At 41.6% G+C, this 24,936-nt stretch overlaps 1 protein-coding gene across 1 annotated transcript in view; it reads right to left on the reverse strand.

Moving 5' to 3' along the window:
• The window catches only part of frem2b (FRAS1 related extracellular matrix 2b), a 46,131-nt gene extending 21,926 nt beyond the window's left edge, over positions 1-24,205 (reverse strand). The window contains exons 1-3 of the mRNA XM_084020220.1: positions 19,033-24,205; positions 17,934-18,023; positions 2,309-2,455 (exon numbers count right to left, since the gene is read on the reverse strand). Of these exons, the coding sequence (XP_083876346.1) occupies positions 2,309-2,455; positions 17,934-18,023; positions 19,033-24,043 (5,248 nt within the window). The 5' untranslated portion in view covers positions 24,044-24,205. The remainder of the gene's footprint in view (positions 1-2,308; positions 2,456-17,933; positions 18,024-19,032) is intronic.
• Between the last annotated feature and the right edge of the window lie 731 nt (positions 24,206-24,936).

Below are 24,936 nucleotides of genomic sequence, written 5' to 3' on the forward strand. Positions count from 1 at the left end.
ATAAAATGGTGAAGTTCAATGGAGCTTGAAAAATCAGCGGTCTTCAAAGAGTAGCTAGGAGAGAGTATGATTTTCTCCAAACTACCTCCTGCACAATGCCTGGATTGGATGGCCCTGATCACAGCAGTCAATCTGAGGGTTCATGGCAGGTGGGCTCTCACTGGGGACACATGCACTGTGCACGTTGACTAGTGTAGCCCAACAGTGGGCTCCTCTGATCAGTGTTCACTCAGGAACGATTGGGCAAGTAGAGATATCCAAAGACTTCGTGAGAAGGTACTGGCCTGGGATCAGTCACTAACTCATGGCAACACTGAGGCAGATGGGTGGCTTGAATTTTCAGGCTGCTCAGGTGGCCTGCAAACATGGTGTGCTGCTTTTACTCTCCTCAAAGCAACAGAGGAAGAGGGGAAAGTCCAAATGATTACTGTGGGAAAGTAATGAATGGCCTTGTTTTTTTTCCGTTTTTACTCATAACTTTAATGGGACAGGATATTGATAGTTGTGAACCTGCAGGGGAATGTTGCAGGGATGTTTTGGAAGCATGTATGACGATATAATCTGTCCGAGGAAAAACATGTCTTAGCTAACACGTTTCTTACTAAAACCAGAGTTAAAGTGTTGTGATACTTTCTCAAGTTTTATTCATGTTACATCCTAAACCATAAAACTATTCTTGGCACGAAAATATATATTTCAAAAGCCATTTAATAAGACGACTGAAAAATAGCAGTGTGATCAAAGAATCAAAGAATGCCTGAGGATGTAAACATGTATTCCTACTGTAATGAGACAAGGATAAATTAAAGCTTTAACCATGCATTTAGAAAGAGAGAAAAAAACAACAACCCAAAAAACACTTTGAGGGCACTGTATTAAAAAATGATGCTGACTTGGAAAAAAAGGTGTAATCGCAGCTTATTTGTGTGCTTTTTATCAGCGGCATAGAGAGGGGCATCATCTTCCCTCATCCATTATCATTCCCCTTCATGCTGCCTCCATCAAAAGGAAAGTACACTATGAAAAGCTACGGTTCGGACTTGAAAACACACAACAGTAATGTTGGACATTTTCAAAATGCATGGCACGTTTTCTCTGGGTTCTGTATACCGAGTGCATCCAAAGTTCAAAGTAGCGCTTCTTCAATTCATAATGCATGCATAAATAAAACAGCAGTTATCCTTATACGAGATATATCATTTTGTTGTTTAATATTCATTTGCAAAGAGACCACTGTGGGGTCGCTACATAGGTATTTTGATGGATTATTTTTAGTTCCATGTTCCATGTCGGTTATTATAAACTATCTGCCTGTGTATCTCTAGAGGAAGTGATGATCTGGATTAAGATCTGTGTTTTTTATATCACTGAATGGCAGAGCGTGCCACTGTGTGAGGCACTAAAGGTCAGCGAAATTTGCATATAAGCTTCAGATATTTCATTACCCTGATGCCCTGGCGTATATACAAAGACACGCACAGCAGTAGAGCAAATAATGGTATTTGACCTTTAACACCAGGTCCTTTAATCGCACCCAATTTTTATGGACAGAATAAATGGCGGCTCTAAAAAAGGCCAATGGTGCCAGTAGTAAGAATTCCTAGCACTCATAAATGCTTACAGCCACTTGGTTTTTCTTAACAGCATTAACAACCATTGACTGTTTAGTTCCAGACAGTAAATTATCTGGATTAACATTTGGGATTAACCTTTTCATGGGCGCCAACTTTGAGTGACCCTTCACATGTGCACGCATAGTTCCCGAGGGATTGTCCTGTGCTATTGTGAGATCGGAACGTAAATACTGGCCGGAGGAGACAGGTGGTCGTGACCTCTGTGACCCTAAAGGGTGTCGGGGTCAGCCTAAGAGTTGTCTTAAAACACCTCAAAGTGTCTGTGTGCTGTGGGGGCAAAGTGTGTTTGTTTTTAAGAATAAAGCCAATCAGCACATTCAGTGAAATCTTGTGTAAATTAATCCTTATGCAAATTAACAACTAAGCCGTGTTTTTTTGTGTGGATCCAGAGATCATTTATATTAAGTAATATATTCACATTGAGTTTTAATAATAAACAGATATTTTCTTGTGATCTACTTACCTCAATGATTTTATTATAATTATTTTGGAATATATTTCATATAATATATTTATGTATTTCCATACTTAGTCATTAATGTATTATTTTGGCATAGATATGGATTAAAATTAAGATTATGATGATTAAGATTATGTAATTACAATAAAATAGAAACAAATTAAAATGCTGTTCAGCGCTGTCAAATGTGAAATCAAAGGCAGTTTCTGCTTACTAACGAATGACGTTTCCCCCAGGTAGCCCCGCCGTTTCAGCACCACCTCCAGGAACTTGCCCTCTTCATCCACCACATATTGTTCCTTCTCCAAAGAGATCCACGCCCAGTTTAAACGGAACTGCTGGTTCTTCAGTTTGTTGCCTCCTGCAAAAAAAACATACATATTTTATAATGTTAAAGAAACGTAATATGCACACAGAAAGGGAAAACACCCAGAATTCCTTGCTCTTTTGCAAAAGCAATGTCTATCTAATACCTTCATTTTATTAATCAAATGTAAAGGGTGCTTGTTTCCTGTCTGAACTGGGTCATATCATCGTTGCCTTTTGAAGTTGGATTTAAAGGAGGACATCGCTATGACCATTTGACCATAAAGATTCAAAAAGGAGCAGGAATGCAACACACAAACACTCACAACAAAGGTGCAAAGACGTACACAGACTGACTCATACATGAACTTGACTCATGAAAGCCAGCAGTCCAAATGATTATCCACTGATTACTAAAAAAATCAGCATGCACGCATCCACCAGACTGCATAGTGAGAGCTGGTGCCTGCTGCTGAATTTGATCAGGGTGGTGAGTTTCAGATGACTGAGCCACTAAACATCTGGCAGTCCTGGAAGTGGTGGAATAAAAGCGAAACTGCCAGGAGGCGGCAGGGACATTGTTCAGAGGTTCCAGTGTTGCTCTTGTTTATGTTAAGCCCGACTGAAAGTCTCTACCGTGCCCTACCCCTGTCGTTATGGTCAGTAAATCTGTTACGTCCAGCTGACCGCTCCACTGTGTCTATTTCCTCCCTCGATGGGCACGGTGAGACCTATACACATTCACCCTGGGTGTTTTTTTATTAAGTGTGAAGGTGCATGCATTTACGAGTTTGTGTGAGTGTGTGCGTGTGTGTGAAATGTCCTCTGCACCTGTTCACAGCTTTTGCCTTTGGTTTAATAGTGTATTTCCTCACACAGAGGAAAATTGTGTCTTAATGCCCACACATCCATGCTTTTTGACAATATTATGGCGTAACTGGAACAAAAGCCAAAGTAAACACAAGGACATGGTGCGGGTTCAAATTGCTTCCACCATCTCCTAGAAGTGGAAAACTCATTATAATAATATAGTCGAGAATGTAGTGAGTATGTATAAGAATGTAGTGAGATGCTAAAGAAACAAGACTTCCCATAATTAATTTTGTAGCTCTGGTTACCTAAGCTAATGGGCTTAATCAAAAATGTTGGAAAGGAGAAGAATACAGAAAATACATTGAATTTGCAGATCCATTTCAGGGTGAATGTCAGACAGTCAACACCAAGCTGTAAATGGGACAAAGGGCCTGCAGAAACTGAAGGTTGCACAGAAATGAGTCAGAAAAACTCTCTCTGCAAAATTAACAAAATGTTTGCATCATTTACTTGAACCCAAAGTATTTTTTCATCTCTTGGAAGATAGGCATTGTTGTTGTTTTAACCCCAGAGGCATCACTACAGTTTCCCGACTTGAGCAAAATGTAAAAATCTCAGAATTTCTCCAGAAAGTAGGACGCTACGACATGATGTTTAAATTGATGAATCTTCTATCAAAAGTTTCTATAGTTGGTTTTGTTGGTCTACTCAGCCATCAAGTCACTGTGCACATCCCATTTGTCTGTAAACTACACTGCTACTTTATACTAGACTGTGCATCATGGTAAGTCAGAGTGGCATTAAATTCAATAAAATCATAAACATGCATGATTTCGGTTACTCTTTTGGTAAATCTATCTTTTTTAGGGTAAAACACTTGTTTAACAATGTGTCTTTAAAGCAAAAAATATTGCAAATGTAGAGGTTGGCTTACATATCACATCAACTAGAAATAGAGACCCACAAATTATGCTTTTTTATGAAAATGACTGGGATGATCTTACAACTCGAACATTCTTGAGGTCTACCACAGTGTAGGGTTTTTGCTTCCTGTGTGTTCCACATCATTCTTCTGGAGACAGGTGACCTGTGTATGACAGGACCTCCCTAGTCCATTTGGATTAAAGCCAGCTGCATGGCACACGCGCCACTAGTAAACACTGCATGTGTGATCTCTGAGTGGTGCAGGAGACCGTCCACAATTCACACATTAGCATAGACTTTGTAATAGCTCTCACAAGGCTGATACACTTTATCTCAACCATAATTCTTGAAAATGGAGAATATAAATTATATGCATCATCATCTCTCTACAATCAAACTCTCAGCCAGGGGCCATTTACAACCGTTTATCGCTAAGATTTATCCCAAGTACCTCATACATTACAATAAAAGCATGAAATGGTTATGTACTGCATGATTATTTACATTTCACAGAAGAAACAGTCGACATATCAAGCTAAGCCTCAAAGAGGCAGCTTTCAAGATGAATCACGTTTGCCTTCAACAGTATTGCCAACCATAAAGTGGCTCTGTTAACTATATCATTTTTATATCTGGCAAGATCTGAGGAGGATACATCCAGCAGTGCTTTAAAATCTCAGTAAAATAATTTATGTCCACAGTTTATACAACATACAATCGCACCATGAGCAAATATTGAGTTTAGGAGGCTTTTAAGTCTCTGCAAAGCTGTGGCCGTGGCCTTCAAACACCTGGGGAATGGAGGTGTTCGCTTCGAGAGGGCCATTTCACTCCTCCAGATTTCTTTCTAATTAAGATAAGCAGAGGTTGGAGTGAGTCCACTTCAAAGAGGCCCCAAGGAAAACATCGGAGTTAATCTTTAACCAGCACTCAAAGCAGTGAGACAGAATTTAGTGAACTACATCGGTATCTCTAAGGTTTGGGTCTTTGCACTATTGTGCTGTTTAGTGCAGAAAAACACAGCATGTACAGTGAATACTTTACATACATGTCTGTATTAATTAACAATATCTGGATCTTCATTAAAGTCACATGGTAAAAGCAGGAATCCTATAAACTCCAGTGGCTAGTCATCTTAAAGGGATAGTTCCGAATTTTGGACATAAGACCTATTTTCCAAGTGAGCCGGTGTGTTCGAGACGTCTGGAGACGTTTTCAAGAAGTTCTTCTAGTTGCCGAGTTCGCTTATGCTATGGCTAGCGCAAGTCAATGGTTCTTAGCTAGACAAGCATTAAAAACAGTCTTGCCCACTCCACAGTGCCCCCGAGGCAAATCCATTAAAACACTAGACTGTCGATGTACATATGTGTGTTGATAGAATAATATTTGAAACAAAACTAACCTCGCATCGCATGAATCATCCATTTTTTGAGGAACTAGTTTCTCAGCAGCAGCGGAACTTTACTTTGCTCCGTCGGACTCAAAACTCTAAGACGTGCAGCCCGAAATACTGCCCGTAAATAGGCAATCGGACCGGGCCAAACTGTCGGCACTTATACCCCCAAGGCTGTCTGAAAAGCCCTCGGAGCTCACTCAAACACCGGGCAGTCTTATGTCCAAAATTCTGAACTATCCCTTTAATAGAGTTATTTGACTGCCTTCCTGCTCTCTGCTGCGTCAGTTCTAGCACTCATGGTGATGTATCACACCCTTTCTTTGATGAATTTATCTTGTTATCATCAGGATGAAGTACAGGGTTCCACCTTTGCAGACTACCCTTTCCCACAGATCCTTCATACCTCCCAGTGTAGTGGTGGAGAGACTTCATCGGTGTTAAACGAATCTTGGCCATATGGGCTGTGTCACCTGCATTTTGGTGTACTTAATTTCTGATTGTTGGTGCATGATTGTGTTGATAATTAAACAAACATTAAGTGATTCATATCGCAAGTTTCTCTGAATAATGGTGTCATCAAAGTGTCAACTTTGTTAACCATATCCAGCCTTGAACATGAGACGTTTCACAAACCCCTCCATGCAGCTGCACTTCTAAACCCAAGTTATGTTCACACACATAGTAGATGTGTGATGAGGGACAGAAGCCTTTTGAGAGAGGCCAAAGAATGTGCGAGAATGGACTGTGCCAACTTAGTGCCCCCGTCTCCTCCCCATACATGTTGCAGACGGCCCTTATTTGGTCACCATGAGGCATCGTGAGGCATCGTGAGGCCACGATGCCCCATGGACTCTTGTCTGTTCATTCAACCAGGCAGACAGACAGGCGGCCGTTTGCCCAAAGAGCCAGCACCACACTGATTAGGAAGGATAAATTGGGACAAGCCTGTGAATTCTGTTCAATAGAGACAATGCATCTAAAAATACTTAATGATCATATACTTTAAGTGGACCTTTATGTGCTCACAGTTTCCATGATCTGTAATAGCTGTATTTCACTGCAGCATTAAAGCCTTTAAGCAACATACGACAGTATAGAGACAGATGAACAAATGTGTAGAGGCCCAGCAAAGTGCTCAAAGGCCAGCGAGTTCAGTTTAGTTTCACATGCTATTAAAATGGACCACACAGGAAGACAGAGCCATGGGAGCTTCTTATTTTACCATTGTTTTAATTTCATAATAAAGGCCTTAAATGTGAATAGCTACTGGTGAAGCATAACTCTAACTTTTTAATTTGAATGTTTTTTTAAATGGACAAAGGGAAATGCCATTATGTTTTTTAAAGTGAATTACCTTAATATTAAATCCAACTACAAATGGTAAACCCTGCATCAAGGTTAAATGAGCACTACATTTCCCCATGCTGCTTTTGTTTACATGTATATAAATATTTAATGTGGACAACCAAATGCTTGATCGAGAGATTTTTCACCTGTTCTGGGAGCGCCACACTCTTGAAGCAGGCTGAAGCTCAAACAGAAAACTTTATCAAAAAATATCTTTTTGGTTTTTAGGTCTGAGCTTCAGGGCCAAGAGAGGGCAATCTATTTGTCTGTCTATTCAATAGTTTTTATCCTGAGCAGGCTGCCATAAAGCTTGAGATTAATCAGAATGATTTTATGAGTAGTCATGGTCCCCACAAGATGACTCAACATTTCCACTTGGCCATGACAAGATACTGTGTTAAAAACTAATAATCAGATCTCCATGAAATTGAATGTGGCTATTAATGATACCCTGGGGTATTGCATTTAGAACAGACCATGAGGTTGCCTCTAGCACAACTGCAGCAAAAACAATACACTTAAAGCCCCACAAGCAGCTCTGACTACAAATTCCGTCTAAGACTTTAATATTGTACTGTGATATGGATTGGCAAGCTGGCTATTCTTGGCTAGCTTCTGAACATGCTAACTACTTCAGTTATTTTAAGGCTTTAAGAAGAAATTCTGCACCGATAGCGACGGCGAACAAAGGAAAAGCAGAATGCAAAGGGGACAGAAACAAGCTTAATGCCAAAAAATCTATATTTCAAAATAAAGATAATTCACAACATAGTGTATGACTATCATTGTAGTCTCTGGCGGTCTTTAGACATGTTCATTTTAACTTCTGCTGTGGTAGTAATATTGCTTTTGGCATTATTAGCCTCATTCTGCTTCCAGTACAAGAAATTACTCAGCTGACTACATTTAAGTCAGAGAATAATCAAAAGCAAAATACTGTTATGGGAAGAAAATATATTCTCTCATCACAACTGATGTTAACTCTATAAAATAAGTTGTCTCAGGGTTCCATAATGTTCCAGACAATACCATACTTTCCACCCTGCCAATTAAGGGAAAAGGGATATGATAATCCTGTTGAAGGAAGGCGCTATGGTCTAATCACCCTAAGCCTCCTATCAGCAGTAACGAGTTGGCCATGGCGTGAAAGATTTAGAACTGTTCAGATTTCACAGGCCTGGAACCCTTTTCTATAAGCACTGCTTTCAGGGAACAGGTCTGCCATAAATGTAGCTGCTCCGCAGGGTCCATTCTGGCTGCTGTCGCCTCTGTGTCCACTCTGACACAGTGGTCACTCTGAGGCGACATTTAAAGAGCCTGAAAGAAAGGCCAGAGGCACGTTTGAACAAAAGTGCTGGGTCAGGGAGCCATGAAGGCTTAAAGCAAGCAAGGCTTTGCTCTCAGCAGGGAAAGTTCTTTGAGATTAACATATGAACCAAAACCATAGAGGTGATTTAAGTCTCAGAGCTCTGCCCAAATTTGGAATACAACGGCTGGAATTACGTAGTTTTCTTAGACTTTCAATGACCATATCATGAATAAACATTTGCTAAAGCTGTTCAGAAGGTGTTTACAAACCAAGAGGTGTGAATGTATTACACCTCTGCTCAGAAATATGAATTCCATTTCATGTCAATGGGAACATGAAAATCCTGCACCATTAAACAACATTGACAGAAAGTAATTTAAGCTAAAGCGTGTTAGTTTATGACTCAAATGTGTCATCTATGAAGCAGAAAAGGTATTCAATGTCCTGATAAATGTTGTCCTCCACAGTATGAAAAACCATAAAAGACCTTTTATGCGACAACCTTTATCCTGTTACTGCACTTTCTGTTTTTGATTCCAAATTGCAACATAAGTTTGTTTTGGAAACGGCTGCCTACTGCCTGTAGGAGCCCACTCGTCTGTGTGGAGAGACAGCGACAAATTCCCAGAGCTCCCTTTTCAGATGGGGCTCCTTTTATGTGTGGCCCAGGAGAGAATTGTGTGCAAGGCAATACTGTATAGTATGATTGTAGGGAAAGGTCACTCATGTTCTGGGATTCTGCTTTACACTATAGTGTCCTCACATACTGCCACAAAAGACGTCATTTGTCATCTGCCACAGAAAACACATTGGAGGAACATTCAAAATGTATTTGTTAAAAAATTAATATTAATCAGTTGTGTACATTTGGAAAATCAAATCCAAACAGCAGACAAAAAGACAATTTAACTGCCCTTTGGATATTTGCCAAGGGTCACTATACTCTGAAATGACTGGCATCCCATACAAACATCCTGGGTTTTTAAATAAAATCCTATTAGCCTCGCCTGGAAATATTAGTTGAAACACAATCTTTGAAACACCTCAGGATTAGCAAGCGGCCAACTCTGGATGCAGCACTCAGCAGAAGATCTGCTCTGTCGCGGTTTGTTGATTTCTAACCGGGGGCACAGGGTGTCCTGCCAAGCACCCAAGGTCAGGACTTATCTCTGATTAGGGCTGGAAAACAGGCTGTTCAGACTTGGGTGGGCACAAGTTATTCTAAAGGATTTTCTTACTTTTTGTTAGATCCACCTGAAAGTCTGAGAACAAATCTTCAACTCTCTATTAAATGCATATGGTGCATCTAAAAAAAACATATTATTATAATTCCATTGACTTTGAGACTGTGAGATGCCTTTTGCTGTCTGGCCTTCTTCAGCAAAATTATAATTATTGCACCTGAAAACTGAAAAGATTAAGTACATAAATCAATTAGCCGACCTTGCGTTTCGGAACCTCTCCAAATGAGGTATAAAAGTCGCTGCCAAGCTTTACTGTTTTTCGATTGTTTAGGTGAGGTCAGGGAGAAGTATTCCTGGCTTGCCCTTGAATGACATTCCGGTCAGTAAAAGAGGAAGCTGCCTTGAGTCTCTTAATTAACCACACCTCTAAGCCATGGTTTAGAGAGTAAAAGCGTGAACTCTCAACAGCGGGGGAAACAACAACAAAGAGCTGAATTAGCAGCTGCAGGGCTTTCTTCAGCATTCTCTTGTAAAGGTCATTGTTGATTAAAAAGCAAGAGGTTTTCACCCATTACCAGTCCATTATGTACAGTATTAACACCTTGATTGCCATGAGGCCAAACTTGCAAAAATAGCTTTGACTAATCTGTGACTCACTAAAAAGAAAAACACACGTAAGGGGAAATATATATTTAACACCATTTGAATCAGTTGTAAGTGACTAATGCTACACTCTTTTTGGGCTGATCTTGGAAAACCAACTAAAATTCTCAAGTCATGTCACATATTCCTGCTCATGGAGACCAAAATCTGTCTCCATCCCAGGAGCTGAAAGGCTTGCATGTGTTCAATATATGTCAACTTGCCAATTTGTCTGAGGAAGAAATAGAAAAAACACAGGTAGTAATATAACAAGGGATACAAGGTGAAATGTGTGAGAAAACAAAGCGACATAAGATGCGGGATAAAGGGAGTTGACAAAGAGAGGGGGATGTGCTTTTTATTGACCCTTGAATGCACAGTGTTTGCTCTCTTGTCAGATCGAATAATGGTGGACTGTTTGCTGAAAGCAGCAGTGTGAGGCCATAGAATATAAAACCCTGTCCCAGTCCCACAGACTCATGAGCTCCATACTAATAGACCTGGGTGTTTGTCAGCGCAGTTCTCATGGCCTCCATTGGATTCATTTCTTTTAAATAAAAAAAACAAACATGTTTTTGCTGTTTTTCAGTTGTTACTCTTCATGTAAGGAAATATTTTGCCTGAAAGGAAATTGCAACCTGAAAAGCTGAAATGTTAATTCCTGTTAAATGGCTCTTTGTTTATGACTGGTGAAAAGGAGATTTCAAGTGGAACCGTGCAAACCTGCATGTTAAAGATAAGCATGCTAGTCTGCATTCATGAAAAGAGGGGAGAGAATGACTAAGGATTTAATGTTGTTATTGTCTCCTTTTAATATTGAACTGAAGATTAGTCTGTGCAGTAAAACAAACCCTGGGTTCAAAAATATGTACAAGAATATGACTTCTAAGGATGCTTGCAAAATGTAATTTCGTCCCTCGAGCTGCATGTGCAGCATTGTCAAAGTAACTGCTGGGTGTAGTTGCAGGGGTGGATTCTGTGCCTTTGTGGTTGTAGAAGTAGCCATACAAATTATGGATGAAACGGATTCATGTGCAGCGATTGTATGTACAATATTACTCTTCTATCAATGACATGTTGTATTCAATCCTATCCAATCATATCTGATTTGAAAATACAATTGGAGTGCCATCTATTGCATTATGCTGTGTGATGTTTACCATCCGGAAGTACAGCCTTCTAAGCAATAACCTTTGATCAGAACAAAGCCCACCCATAAAAAGCATTCTATTCCAGTATTTCAATACATGAGTTAATACATAATAAATCACAAGATTGTAAACTCATCAACTCTCTTTAGAAGCTAGTTTAAGTGTGAGTCATACCTGTTGGCTGACTGTCCCAAAGGTTTCCCTCCCTGTAATGAAAAAAGTTGCTTTTGCATATGACTCATTGACCAATGATGACCTTTAGAGTACTTGGGGATTTAAGGAGCTAAATGTAACCACTGAATGAGATTGCCCAGTGGTCTAGACCTGCACCCTGTAGCTTATGTTGCCTTTGTTTCCCTCTTCCCATTAACTTGCTAATATGTTACTCTTCACTCCAAACCCATGTACTGGAAAACCAAGATAAGCCCAGGCATGGTCTCGTTCATTTCAGGCAGCAAGACATTCCTCACTATTCTTCATGGGGGAAGGGTTGATCCAAGCTCTGGACATTCCCTGGTTGTTACCAGACATGTGTCCAAGTTTTTATGTTTTCTCAAACATAAGTCTATGTCTAATATCAAAATAATTTCTATTGAGATGATGAGACTGCATACCCTGCAAGGCTTACTCACAACTTGTCAACACAGGCGGTGTTCAGAGAGTGAACTGCATATCAGCACATTCATGCCATCGCTATAGGCGACAGGAAGCAGCTTAAAGCCTTGCCCCCACCAATACTGGGACCAACAGAGCACTTCTATCTTTCATCTCGTCTGATTGCTCTACCCTCACATTTCTCAACCAGACGACTTCTCGTATCCTGCTTATCAGGCTCCACTTATGGAGGGAAGCAGGTGGTGGAGGTGGGGGTGAAAGGGTGCTTGATCCACACATAGAATCCCCATAAGATTTCATCAGCACCTTTTATGAGACGATAACCCTGTTTCTCTCAAGACACACTCAAACCATGTTCATAGGGAGAATCTGAAATATGAAACTTCTCAAGAGTTTGCTTCAAGCCGTGTTACAAATTCAATTCCCCCTCTACTGTATATCCCATCTTGGCATGGTGAAATGCTGATCGTATAAAAATGAAAGGAGCTGTTTACTTCCTGCATCATAGCAGTCTAATCAAAAGAGACAACAGCTTGAAATCAAAGCCAAAGCAGCTATCAATTAAACTGTAGATGAGGCCCAGCATCTTGATGCAACATTTCAGCAGTGCCAGCTTCATTTCTGATTATGGGATCAGGCAGCTGGCCCTGAGATGCATAGACGGTGGCTGATTTTGTGTGTGTGACTGTGCACGAGTTCACCACAAAGAAGATGTACCCGGAATTGTGCTCCAATCCTGAAAGCCAAGCAATGCTGGAGAGTTGTGACACGACAGCCTTAGCCCAGCTGTCAGAGGCTTATCGTGCAGCAGGGCTGAGAGGAGCACCTCCAGCCCACTGCTGGGACTCAGGAGCCAAAAACACATTATCCAGAGTGATTTGCAAAATTGAACAAACCCTCTGCTGCTGTGAAAAGAGAGCGGTGCCATATGTTTGATTTTTGATGTGTTTGATTTTAAGTGTGCTTTCATTGTAGAAGCCAAAAGCCAAATGGGTTTGTGTTTTTGAACATATCAGTTTCCCATTACATTGTACAAATATTTTCTTCTTGTCTGTTGCTAGTGCTACAAAGCTATGTTTTTTATATATCGATGCATCAGCTTTTCTGGAGTTGATTGGGACTCTTGACTGTCAAAACTTCAACCTGCAAGCTTATTCAACAAAAGAGGGATTTTCTACAAACTCAATGCTTGAACAGCCCATGTTCTGCTAGACTGATATCCTAAGGCAGGTATGACGACACATATCATCATCTAGGGAACAAGCCTGGGCCTGGTGTTTCTATACTTTTTGGGAATTTGCCTTTGCTTTGCTAACCTCGGCTCCACATAGTGACTTTGGCATATTGAGATAGAGGAAGGGAATCGTCAGGGTTTCCCTAACAAAGGGAAAGTGAGGGCAGTGTGAAAGGGTCTTCGAAGCTTTAGCCATATTTCAACCAAATGTGACCTGTGATATACAATAACTGATTAAACACAGATTATTTAGTAGTAATCGACACTCAGGAGAAATATAAACTACAATGGAGAAAGAAGGTAAAAACTGCTGATAGTAATCCAACAACTTGAGCCCCTTTGTTGGCTTATTCAAATGCATTATTCATAATGTAAGAATGGAACCCCTCAACGACATGTTTTGGCTTATTTGCCTTGATGAATGAGCCAATCATTAATAATTACTTTTTAATCTTTTTCAAAGAAGAATTACATTGGCTTAAGTCTGTGAGCTCACGATGAATGTTTCATCCCCCACTGATGAGCAAAGGTTCTTCATTTATTTGGTTGAACACTGCAGCACTCTTAATTATGCTTTTGCTTTATGACACACATAAACATTATTTAACTGCAATACAGACGAGTGAGAAAATTCTAACTCAAAGCAACTATAAGGACATAAGGGACCTGCAGCGAGACATGCAAATCACTCTCTGTCTAAAAAGTTTTTCAAGTGAAGCAGCTGTTCCCCAGGAATAGCTCCTATAATCAACTTCCAGATTTTTTTTACCACAACACATTTTTCCATAACAATACAATTACTACCTTATATTTTATTAGCTGCAGCACAGATGGACTGTAAGGAAAACCTAACACCCCCAAATCCCTTTAAAACACAACAACTGGACCAGCTATGTAATTTGCTGAAGCTTCCAGCATACTTTATGCATATTATTCAGAAAGGTCCAAAGGACAGAGGAATGATATACCCCCCAAGAAAAGTGTAGGGGAGATATTTTATTAATAACAGAGAGACAAGGACAACTGCAGAGTCATCGCCTGCACTGTGATGGGGATATTGTAGCATCCACAAAGTCTGTATTAACCTCACAACTGCATTTGAGTGCATGGTCCTTACTTTTTTGTACTCCACCACTCAATGGGGAGAAATATAATCCCTCCTAATATAGTAAGAGAGATGATTACACACCGATAACATGGCAGATGTTGCTACAGGCCAAAATGGTTCGGAGGATTTATTACGTCGAGGTACTCGCATTGACCTGAATTTACAGTATCTTGTTATACTAAGCAGAAATAACAAACAAAGCATGCTTGTGGAGGAGGGTGCTGCAGACTTGCATTGGAAACGTGAAGGGAGAAACATTCCTCTCTGTTTCAGCAGCTGTCATGTCAGAAAACATTTTCCAGTCAGGAATTTTACCCATTCATCTGTAAATCTGAATTATTGATTTTCATACTCCGTGGACATAGGGCTTACTAAACAGCTCTCACAAGACAAATAGGAACACGAGGTAACTTTGGACAGAGTTTGACCTTCAGAAGTAGCATATTTTTATGAACTGAACAATCAATGGTCTTTTGCAGCCTGTTTGTAACTCAGTGACAGAAAGGGGGGAAAAAAAGAGATGGTGCTGAGTGCCTTGAATGAAAAGCCACAACAGTGTGTCTGTCAGTGGGTTCATCCCTGATGGTGACTGAATGGCTGGAGGCAGACACAAACAATTGCCTGGGAATGCATGGCTTGTGTGTGCTCAGGTAAGCTCACCTGAATGCACCCAGATCCTCAGGAGACGAGGGGAGGGCTGGAGCCCACGGAACACCGCAATTAGCTGATTTAATGACAGGGCCGGCCCCCTCCCAAACACACGAATACGCAAATATCCAGACACCTATGGTGTTCTAAACGAGACACTTTCTCTCAGTTAGAGGTTTTTGGTCGACACCTCCATTTATGACTTTGCTGTCCAGGTGTGATGTTCTTTTCCAAAAGTAAACAGACACCCACAGATTAATATGTGTAATTTCAGTCCTATCTGATTATTCATTCAAAGCTTTGACAAGTTTGGCAAATTGTGAAACACACAAGCTGTGCTGCGAAAATAAGCCCCGTTATCGCCTTTTTGGCAAAAGCACCATATATTAAAGCTGTAGAGGCACACAGTGCAAGATTTCTGAAATTAAAAAGAATCTGGAGACAGAGTTAACATACCACATAAAGTCCACAAATTACCCATGATTATAAAGTTTAGACTATTACAAAGAATGTGCCGTATAATTGTGATGTGTATTAGTAGTAAATAGAGTAATTACCTTTGTTCTACCACAGTGGGGGCTAAAAGTAGTTAGTGACACAGTAGGAATCCATCTTTTTTACGAGACACATACTAATTAAACTGATAAGCAGTTTGGGATGTGGCCTAATTGCTATGTTGTTATTTGTGGCAAAAAAGCCCAACTGGTGTCTTTATATAGCAAAGTTAATTATGTGAAACAGCCACTTCTCTTCATGCTTAAATTACTTCAGCATTATGATCCAGCCAGACAAAACTATTTACAGTTTATCATCCTTTTTAGCAGTTCTAATAAAAGCATGAATATTTGGCAACTTGAAGCAAAGGTCACTATTGCAGTCAGTAATCACATAGAACTTGAAATGGAAAAGCGGAGGTCAGGTCCCATATAAAGTACACATCAAGCAGCAGAAGAATCACTGTCAAAAAGAACCCAGCCCCTGGCAGCTCAATTTAAGTCAAAATTGTACCCTGCACCAAGAAGACCCATCTGTCAGAGCAACTATGAACTCAGCTTCAACAGCTAACGCAACCTTGCGGTCAAATAGTATTTGGGTTGAGCGTAAGGAACGGCATGGCACTTTCAATTCATTCACCCATCGCAAAAAAAACATTCTTAGAGTAAATTAGTAGTGCAGGTTGTAAATCACTTCTATTTTGGAGTGACAGTGAAGCCAGCACAAATCCAATAACAGTCAGTTGTGTGGAACACTGATCTCAGAGCAGTAAGCGCATCTTTGGGCAGAGACAAAGTGACAACAGGTATATGGCAGTGGCTGCATTGACAATTGTTAAATCATAAAAATAATTCTAAATGTTAAATGTTAAAATTAGATGTTTTTGGGCTTTTTGTGCTACATGGGAAAATGTCATGGGGATTTTCACTATTTTTGTATCGACCTTTTAAAGATTAAATTATTAATATTTTTTTAAAAGACAAAAAAAATGATAATCACTAGCTACTTCCCTTGTTTCAATCCTATCTATTGATATTATATATAGTACATATCGGTTGTAAATATGAATAAGCATTAAGCGAAAACTGTGCACATGTTCCTGGTTCATCACAGCTGTTCACCCATAAAAATTGCCACGTTCAGTTGGTAAATTTCCAAATGAACTTGAAGTGAGCAGGAGAATGTTTTCCTCTGCTGAACATGACAGAGTGCGGCTGTGTGCCAGCGTACACCATTCAGCTTCTCCCCAACACAACTGTTCAAAGAGCTGGAGGCTCTGTCTGGGGATTTAGAGCAGCCACCAGCACAACTTAAATCTTATTAAAAAATGTCCACTGACTGCCTCACAAGCTGCAGTGCAGTATGTGTTGAATTCTTGTGGATGGGTCATCCAACAAGATACTTTATCAAATTGTCAAGCCATTTAAGTGCCGCTGTATCCACTATCCCCAAGTCATAGAATGTCAATTTAGAAATACGTGGTGTGTGTTGATAATTTGTGTTTTGTTCCAGCACATAACTAAGATTGAAGACACATCTAGACATATGCTGTTTGTCTAAGGGTAATGTGAAAGATTGTCGGGAGTGCTGGAATTATTTTTCTTCTGAAGACAGACTACCAGTGGCGGAGACAAATATGTCATCAAACATTGAGCAAGCTAAAAAGAGAAAAAGAACGTGACAGTGGGGGAGAAGTCTGAAGCGATCCATAATAAATAGCCCAATTGAGACAGGGACCAGCTGAACCTCCCTCAACAACAGAAGAGCTCTGCATGTGATTGGCATGTGCCAGCAGCTCAGGTAACGTACCTTCATTCATTCATTCAGTATCAGCCTCTGATAAGGAGTTGTCCCTGCATTTTAGTCATCACTCATTAGCACCCCATCCACCTGTTGGCATTGATGTTAACCTGTCTATTATTCAACCGAAGCCACACATTAGTCCCGAGTGGACAGATGAGAAAATGTGTACGGGGGGCCCACTGAGGTGCTTGTGGGAAAAGAGGGCCCCTATTAGAGGGGTCCTTTGTGCTCACTCATCATGGCTGAAGGGTAGCAGAAAGGACACACTGTCAGGCACACTGCTTCTGCTAATCGGCAACACCGGAATGATTGCCTCAAACCATTCACTGAGCCTGTGCCTGATTACATATCTACAGTGGAAGGAAGCTCTTCACTAATTGTTCTACTAATTACTTACTTGCTTAATCAATCATTACTTTTTAGGAAACCCTTCCATGGAAAAAATAATGGTGTATATTGGGTGGGATGCTGATGCTTCACAGTAAGACTAACATGTTCAGATAAAAGGTTAATAAGCGCGGAAATTCTGACATTCAGACTTCTTAACAGAAATATTGGTCGAAAGGAAATCAACAGAGCATGACATAAATAAACACATTTTTTTTCATTTACTCATGCTGAAATAAGAAACAGTGTTCTGAAAATATCTCCCATCTGTGCACACGGCATCGCTCAGTAATTCTGCTTAATAAAGCACATTATGATGCCTCACAAGCTTTTCCCCTTAAAGAAATCAGTTTCTTAAAGTTAAACTTGAGACAGTGTATCAAAATAAAAATGTTCATTCTCAAAAGTCAGCATGTTAATGGTGTGCTTACCACACAATATGATTTCACGGGGGCATGTTTAAGTAAAGTAACTTACCACTGTCCTCAAGGGAGAAAGAGAAGATGTCATTCGTAGCTTTGTCACCATCCCTCAGGACGTAGCATATGTTCATGTCGTCAATTTCAACTGGAAAATAGATACAGTTGCATAAATGTCCATGATATCCTACACAAAAAAACATACATCCATTGAAAATTGGAAAATATGTCCAATTTCTTCCTGACAAACTATTTGTCAATAACTACCCCTGGGCCCTGCTATGAGAAGCAGGCTGAGGCGGTGAGATGAAATGTGCCCACTGCATAGTGTCAAGGGATCTGAAACAAGAAACTGCCTGGTAACAATGGCTGTATATCTAGTAGACTCCTGAATGACACAGAACATAAAGAATTAATTGATTTTTGGGGCTCCATCACAGTGGTTTCTTTGCTATCCTGATAGTGTGGCGCTAGGCAGGATTCTCTTCTCTACTAATGCCTAGGAGATGGTGTCTTTATTTACTGTCTGGTTATTCTTGTGAGAACTCTTGGAATTGAGCAGGTCTCTTAGGGAAAGGATCTCACTCTGCCTCAATAAATAAAAGCAGGGGGTATGTGGATATTGACTGTACACAATTGCTGCAACCTCAATATTTAATATTTACCAAGACACCCCTCTGGTCTACTTGAAATATAACTTATGTACTCATGTTTACAAAACCAGTGGTCTGCTGTGAGCCAGGCTACCATGCCATTGCTACCCATCTGTCATCATGCCTGTAATCTCCTTTCCTCCTTTTAGAAAATATGACTCTGGTAAAGTACAAATCACCGTCAATTCTCTCCCAAAGTGAAATACATAAGGCACTGATTTGAAAAAAAACCCTCCTCCAGTGAAATCTGGTCAGCCCAAGGCACTGCTATACTCCATCTCTGTAAATAGGCAGTCTCTTGAGTGAAAACAAAAACCTTATGTTTGAACTCAGCATTTTCCAGGAATCAGATGAAAGTACATTTAGCACAGTGAGTAAATGTTAAATGAGTTTGAGAGTGGGCTCGAGAGAATTAAAAAACTGTCTTCAGTGTGAGTCCTGGCAATATGTTCTAAATCTGAATCTCACAGGATTACAAAGCTGTTTGAAATGCAGCTCTCTTACCTTGTGTGAAGCTGGTGACAGTGGCATTTCCTTTGCCAAGGTTGATCAGGTAGCCGTGTTCTGGGGCAACGGTAATCCTAAAGGTCACAGAATTCTGAATGCTGTCTCTGTCCTCGGCTTTAAGGGTCTTACTGGTGAATACAAAGCCTAGGTGACCAGTCTCCACAACCCGCAATGTCGGGGCACCCTTATTCACCACAATCTGTGGCACCCCATTGTCCACCGAGAGGATAGTAATCTCCATCATTTGGGGCTTTCGGGTTTCAAATACTGTATCAGGAAAGATGTAGAAGTCTGTGTGAGTGCCATCTGTGACAGTGAAGGAGAAACTGTCCTCTGAACTCTCCGTGCCATCATGCTTGTAGCTGATCATGTTCTCATTTAGGTCCTGCTTCGTGAAGGAGGTGACAGGCTGGGTGTTGTTAAAGAGCAGGCGACCATGAACTGGGACTTGAGTGACTGTGAACTTCAAGAGGCGGTCAACGGTGTCTCTGTCCTCCACTGTTAGCTCAAAAGGCGTGATGAGTTTGTTCTCTCCTTCGGTTACCACGAGGCTGTGTATCGTCACCACGGGCTTTTTGTTGTCCACGTCAGTGATGGAGACTCGGAAAGTGCGAAACACTGGGTTGTAGCCATCAGTCACCTCAAATTCAAAGCTATCCATTTTGACTTCATCGTCAGAAGTGTGGATGTAGTAGACTTTGTTGCCAGCCAGCTGGAGCTGTGTGAAGGATGAGATTGGCATCCCAGGTGTGTCTGTGCACTCCAGGTGTCCTCGCATGGGAGCTCTGGTGATGGTGAACACCAAGTGCTCATCTGGGCTGTTGAGGTCACTGGTGCTGAGCAGGTCTGTTGTCAGAGTAACCCTGCCCCCCTCTTTGAGTGATACACCTTTACTGATCACGTCTGGGAAAACCATGTCAATGCCACCCACTGTCACATAGAAGTATCTATCTATCAAAGGGTTGATGCCATCCGTCACATCAAATTTGATGAGGTCTCGAATCCCTTCTTGCCCATTATGGATGTACACAATTAAACCCTGATCCACTTCATTCTGTGTAAAGTTCATTCCGACTGTAATATTTTCCAATGTTCCAGAAATTGTTGCCCTCTGTAAATATCCCTGACCGGGGCCATAGCGAATAATATAAGTTAGCGTGTCATCGTCCGAGTCCAGATCAGTTGCTTTTAAAACATTGCTGTTTATGACTTTCACATCACCTATTTCAATTTCAAGGCCGTCATTGATTGCCATCCTCGGGGTCTCGTCGTCCACGGGGATAATCATAACTATTACTGTTTTCTCTACACTGAACTTTCCATCTGTGAGAAGAATATCAAAGCTATCCTCTGTGGTCTCTGAGTCATCATGCTCATAGACGATGCTTGACGCCTCCCTGATCTGATCCAAGGTGAAGTTCGAGACCGGTATAGTGCCAGCAGTGAGCTGATTTAGAATAAATCCATGCTTGGGGGCTTTGGTAATAATGAATGTGAGCTGATCAGGGGGGAGATCTTCATCAGCACCATTCAGAATGGGAGTGTCGATGACTATGTTCATGCCCTCCATAACTACAAACTCTCTCATGTAAATCTCAGGTTTTTCATCATTAGAGGGGATAATAGAGATAGGGAAAAAGTGCCTTTCAGAAAAATTGATGCCATCAGAGCATCTGAAAGTAAACCTGTCCTCCACCGGTTCAACTCCTTTATGAATGCTTTGAACATATAAAATGTGATTCTGTCTGATGTCTTTGATGGTGAAAGCACTAATAGCTGTCCCGGACCTGGATTTCTCTGAGCCTGGGGCAGGGGAGATATTTTCCACATACCCTGAAGTCGGCTGTACAATGATTGTACAAAGGAGGTGGTCATTGGAGGTGTCTGCATCATCAGCACTTATATGAAGGATTTGAATGGTATTCTTCTCTCCCTCAACAACAGTGAATTGTGGCCCCACAAAGACCTCTGGAGCCTGGCTATCCAGGGGAAGAATTGTTACATGCACTCTGACACCTGTGATCTTATTTCCTCCTACAGTCCACTCATCAGACATGTCCGTCAAAGTGAGATTGAAAAAGTCCTCCTTTGTGGTCAAACCTATCTCCCCACTGGTATGAGCATAGACTACAAAGCCGTTAATGACATCAGCTTGAGTGAATGTGCCAGATGGGACACCTTTCACCAGAATTTCCCCAAATGATGGTGGGTCCTCCACAATGAAGGTCAAACGGAGGTCATCCGTGTCCTCATCTCTTCCCTGAATGACATTACTCGTGATCTCTGTTGATCCATTTTCCAGTACATCTATGTAGGAACCAATTGTGCCAGCTGGGAGATTGAGAGTTGGCGTCTCATCATCAATCGGCTTCACACTAATCTGTATGTTAATTGGGACAATGTGGATGCCATCGCTAACATCTATTTGTATTGAATCAACGGTCGATTCATCTCCGTTATGGACGTATGAAATTCTGCCATTTGCAATATCCTCTAGGCTGAAAGTGTCTCCTCCTGTGATGACAGTAAATGTAAGCTGCATATGGCCATGCAGTGGAGGCTGAGTAATGGTGAAGGATATCTGTTTGCTGTCTGTGTCTGTGTCTGAGGTGTCCAGCTCAGCACTTGTAATGATGTGTGTGCCGCGTTCGAGCAAAGTAAATCCAGAGTTGGTTATTTGAGGTGGTTTGTTGTCCACAGGCTTCAAAAATATAGTGAAAACTCCCTCAACAGAATTTCCAGAAACATCCTCCACAGTGTACCGAAACTGCAAAACATGACTAGTAATTCCAAGCTCAAGATCAGGTGGTTTGTAGGATATTTTATGGTGGTTAATTTGTGCCTGGGTGAAAACTGTTACTTCAGTGTCCGGCTTTTCAGTCAATACCAGAGCTCCCAATACAACAGGGTTATTCTCATCCGTATCCGTCGGTGGCTGGAGGATCGTGTATTTGAGATCCCGATCCTCTGAGTCCAGGTCTGTGTAACGGAGGAATTTCTTTCGGAAGTATGTAAGCTGATACTCATGCACGGTAATATGCAGAGTTGTGCCAGAGTACAGTTCAGGTGGGACGTCGTCAACAGGGAGAATTTTTACAATGAACAAGCTCTCACCTGATTGGTTTGGTGGGTCATTGTCATCCTGAACTCGAAACACAAACTGATCCATCACTGTGCTGGCGCTGTGAGGCCCAATGTGCTTGTAAAAGAGTTTACCATCAGTAATATCCTGCTGCAGCCACTCCGTCACTCCTTTCTCATACAATTCATCCTCTGTATTAAACTTCCAGGTTGATGGGTCCTCTGGGGCCTCAGACTGACGCAGCAACACCTGCCCAATCGTGGAAAAGGGAGGCTCTATTGTAAATTTTATTGAAGAATCCTCCGAGTCTATGTCTGCTGCACTGAGCATGAGTGAGGAGATTGGCATCATTTGGTTTTTGAATAAAACCAAACCAGTGTTGGCATTGATGATGGGAGGCTCGTCGTCAGTTGGCACAACAGTGATGGGAAACAGAAACTCCACCTCATTTGTGCCATCCGTCATCCTGAAAATAATATTATCACTATATGTGTCACTGCCATCATGCTGATAAATTACCACTCCCGCGTCAAGGTCGGCTGGGGTGAAAAATTTCTTCCCAGAGCCCAGAACAGTTAATTCTCCATGCCTCAGCCCATCAATAACAGCGATTTTGACTTTGTCTAAACTGTCCTCATCACTGATTTCCAGACTCTGTGAACTGGACAGGGGCCTGGACTGACCCTCATACAGTAACTGGCCAGTATTTCTAGTAACCACAGGGGCCAATGTGTTCATAGGCTTTACAACAATCATGAAAGCAAAAGGGTCTGACACAGCCCCCTCTGTGTCCACAACCTCAAACTCAATCTGGAAAATCCGCTCAGTGTCTGAATCCACAGCAGGGGGTTTGTAGGCGATTTTCAAGTCTTTGAGGTCTCCTTGGTAAAATGAGGTTATTGGTAAGTTCCTATCATCCGTGCTCACTATGTAGCCCTCCTCAAAGGACAGGGTGGATGTTATGTTGAAAATTAATTCATCAGGATTAGACTCAGCATCCTCTGCAGCCAACATGTCCATGGTTATCGCTGTCATTACAAACTGGTCTATTTCCATCATCATCATTGCAACAAAACTGGGTTTGGGAGCTGTGTTCTCCTCTCCGTTTCTAATCCTCACCAAAATTTGGAAAAATTCCTGCTTTTGCAAATTTCCCTCCTTATCGTGTAACTCCACGAGCATTGGAATGTAATCTCTGTTTGGTGACTTCAAAGTAAACGTGTGCTGATAACGGATGTCCATTTTAATAAATTCATCACAGTCCACCATTGTTCCAAGGCTGTGCTCGTCCACAAGTTTCCCATACCTGGGCAGCACGCTGCTACTAGAGAGGGAGGCTATTTTGCACTGATGTGCACCTGTATCATACGTAAATTCTAAAATCCTTCTGTCAATGGGGTTACTTGTGCCGAGCAGCTTCTCGACAGTGAGAGGCATATTTTTGGTTAGGACTTCCAGCTGTGTGAAAATGACTTCCACCTCCATCATGAAAGGTATTATAATGGTGTCCGTCTGGGTGTCATACCTGAGTTGTAATCTCACTCTATCCCTCGGAGGACTCCTGGAGCCAAAGTGAGAATACTTCACGTCGTTGGGGCCAAATTCACACGGAAACTTTTTCGGAGACAGGTGTCCGGGCCTCTGAGACAAGGGATCATTGTCCAACACCGTAATGCTGCATCTATCACCGGGCTGAACTTGGATAACCAAATCGTTGATGGGATCAATGAAGACTGATCTCCCGAAAGGCACGCGGATCCCATTATTGGCAACCAGGATCGTGTCCTCTGACAGCTCGGACCTCAGGGCGTACGATAATCCATAGCTGTCAAAAACCTGCGCGGCTGCATCACCTGTCAGAATCACCGCGAGCAGAACAAAAGCAGCGCCGGTCCCGTGCAGCTGCGGGGGGGTAATCCGAGCCATTTGTAGTGTGGAGCCCGCAAAGGAGACACGTTGATGAACTGAAGCGCATGCAACCCTCTCTGACTAAGTACGGTTAAAGTTGCGAGAGTATAAAATCAGAGTTGGATGATATCACGCACCTATGAGCACCGAGGTGCACCATTCTCTCACAGCAGCTGTACACTGATAACACAAACTTCATACTCCTGCTTCGCCGGAGTACGGAGAGTCACGCCCTCCTCCCCGCCGATTGGTTCACATCCTCCGCTGGAATGCGTTTGTCAGGTTGTAAATGGACGTCTCGTGTGTCTTTCTGAGCAGACAAAACGGAGCCGCGTGGGCTGGACCTCATCAGGTTGGATAAGGTAAGGGAATAAAAGAATAAAGGCTGAAGCATGCCCAGCCATTATATTGTGCTCGAAATACTTTATTTTGCACTGTTTGATTATGTTTCAAAAGCATCTGCATGTGTTCCCTAATGAAAGCAACACAATTGGAGACTATTCTTAACAATAAGGGAAAGCAATCAGTTGTATAAGAGAGTATTCACTGATATTCCAACAGGAGAAAAGCTTTGTCTCCCTCTCGTGGTTTGCTCTGTTTGAGCTGGCCTTGATGGTATTTGCATGCACAGTGCCACACAACACACAGCATGCAATAAAGTGCTGCATTGTTTGACAAGGGAGACATGATGGAGTAATGATCCTACAGCAGCTTTTGAATGTGGTTCCATACACGTCAGAGTGGATGGAGAGAAAGCACAGCAGGAACTGTGTGCACTGCCTTGCAATGCAGTCAAACCCTGCAAAAAGCCCACAATCCACTCTTAAAGCACGAGTCAAATGTTGTATTTACTAGAGTCATGCAGTGACATTGTCCTGTTTCCTGCTATGCCGCTCTCTCTCATCACACAG

This window comes from Eutrigla gurnardus (assembly GCF_963514095.1).
Source record: "Eutrigla gurnardus genome assembly, chromosome: 10".
NCBI classification, from domain to species: domain Eukaryota; kingdom Metazoa; phylum Chordata; class Actinopteri; order Perciformes; family Triglidae; genus Eutrigla; species Eutrigla gurnardus.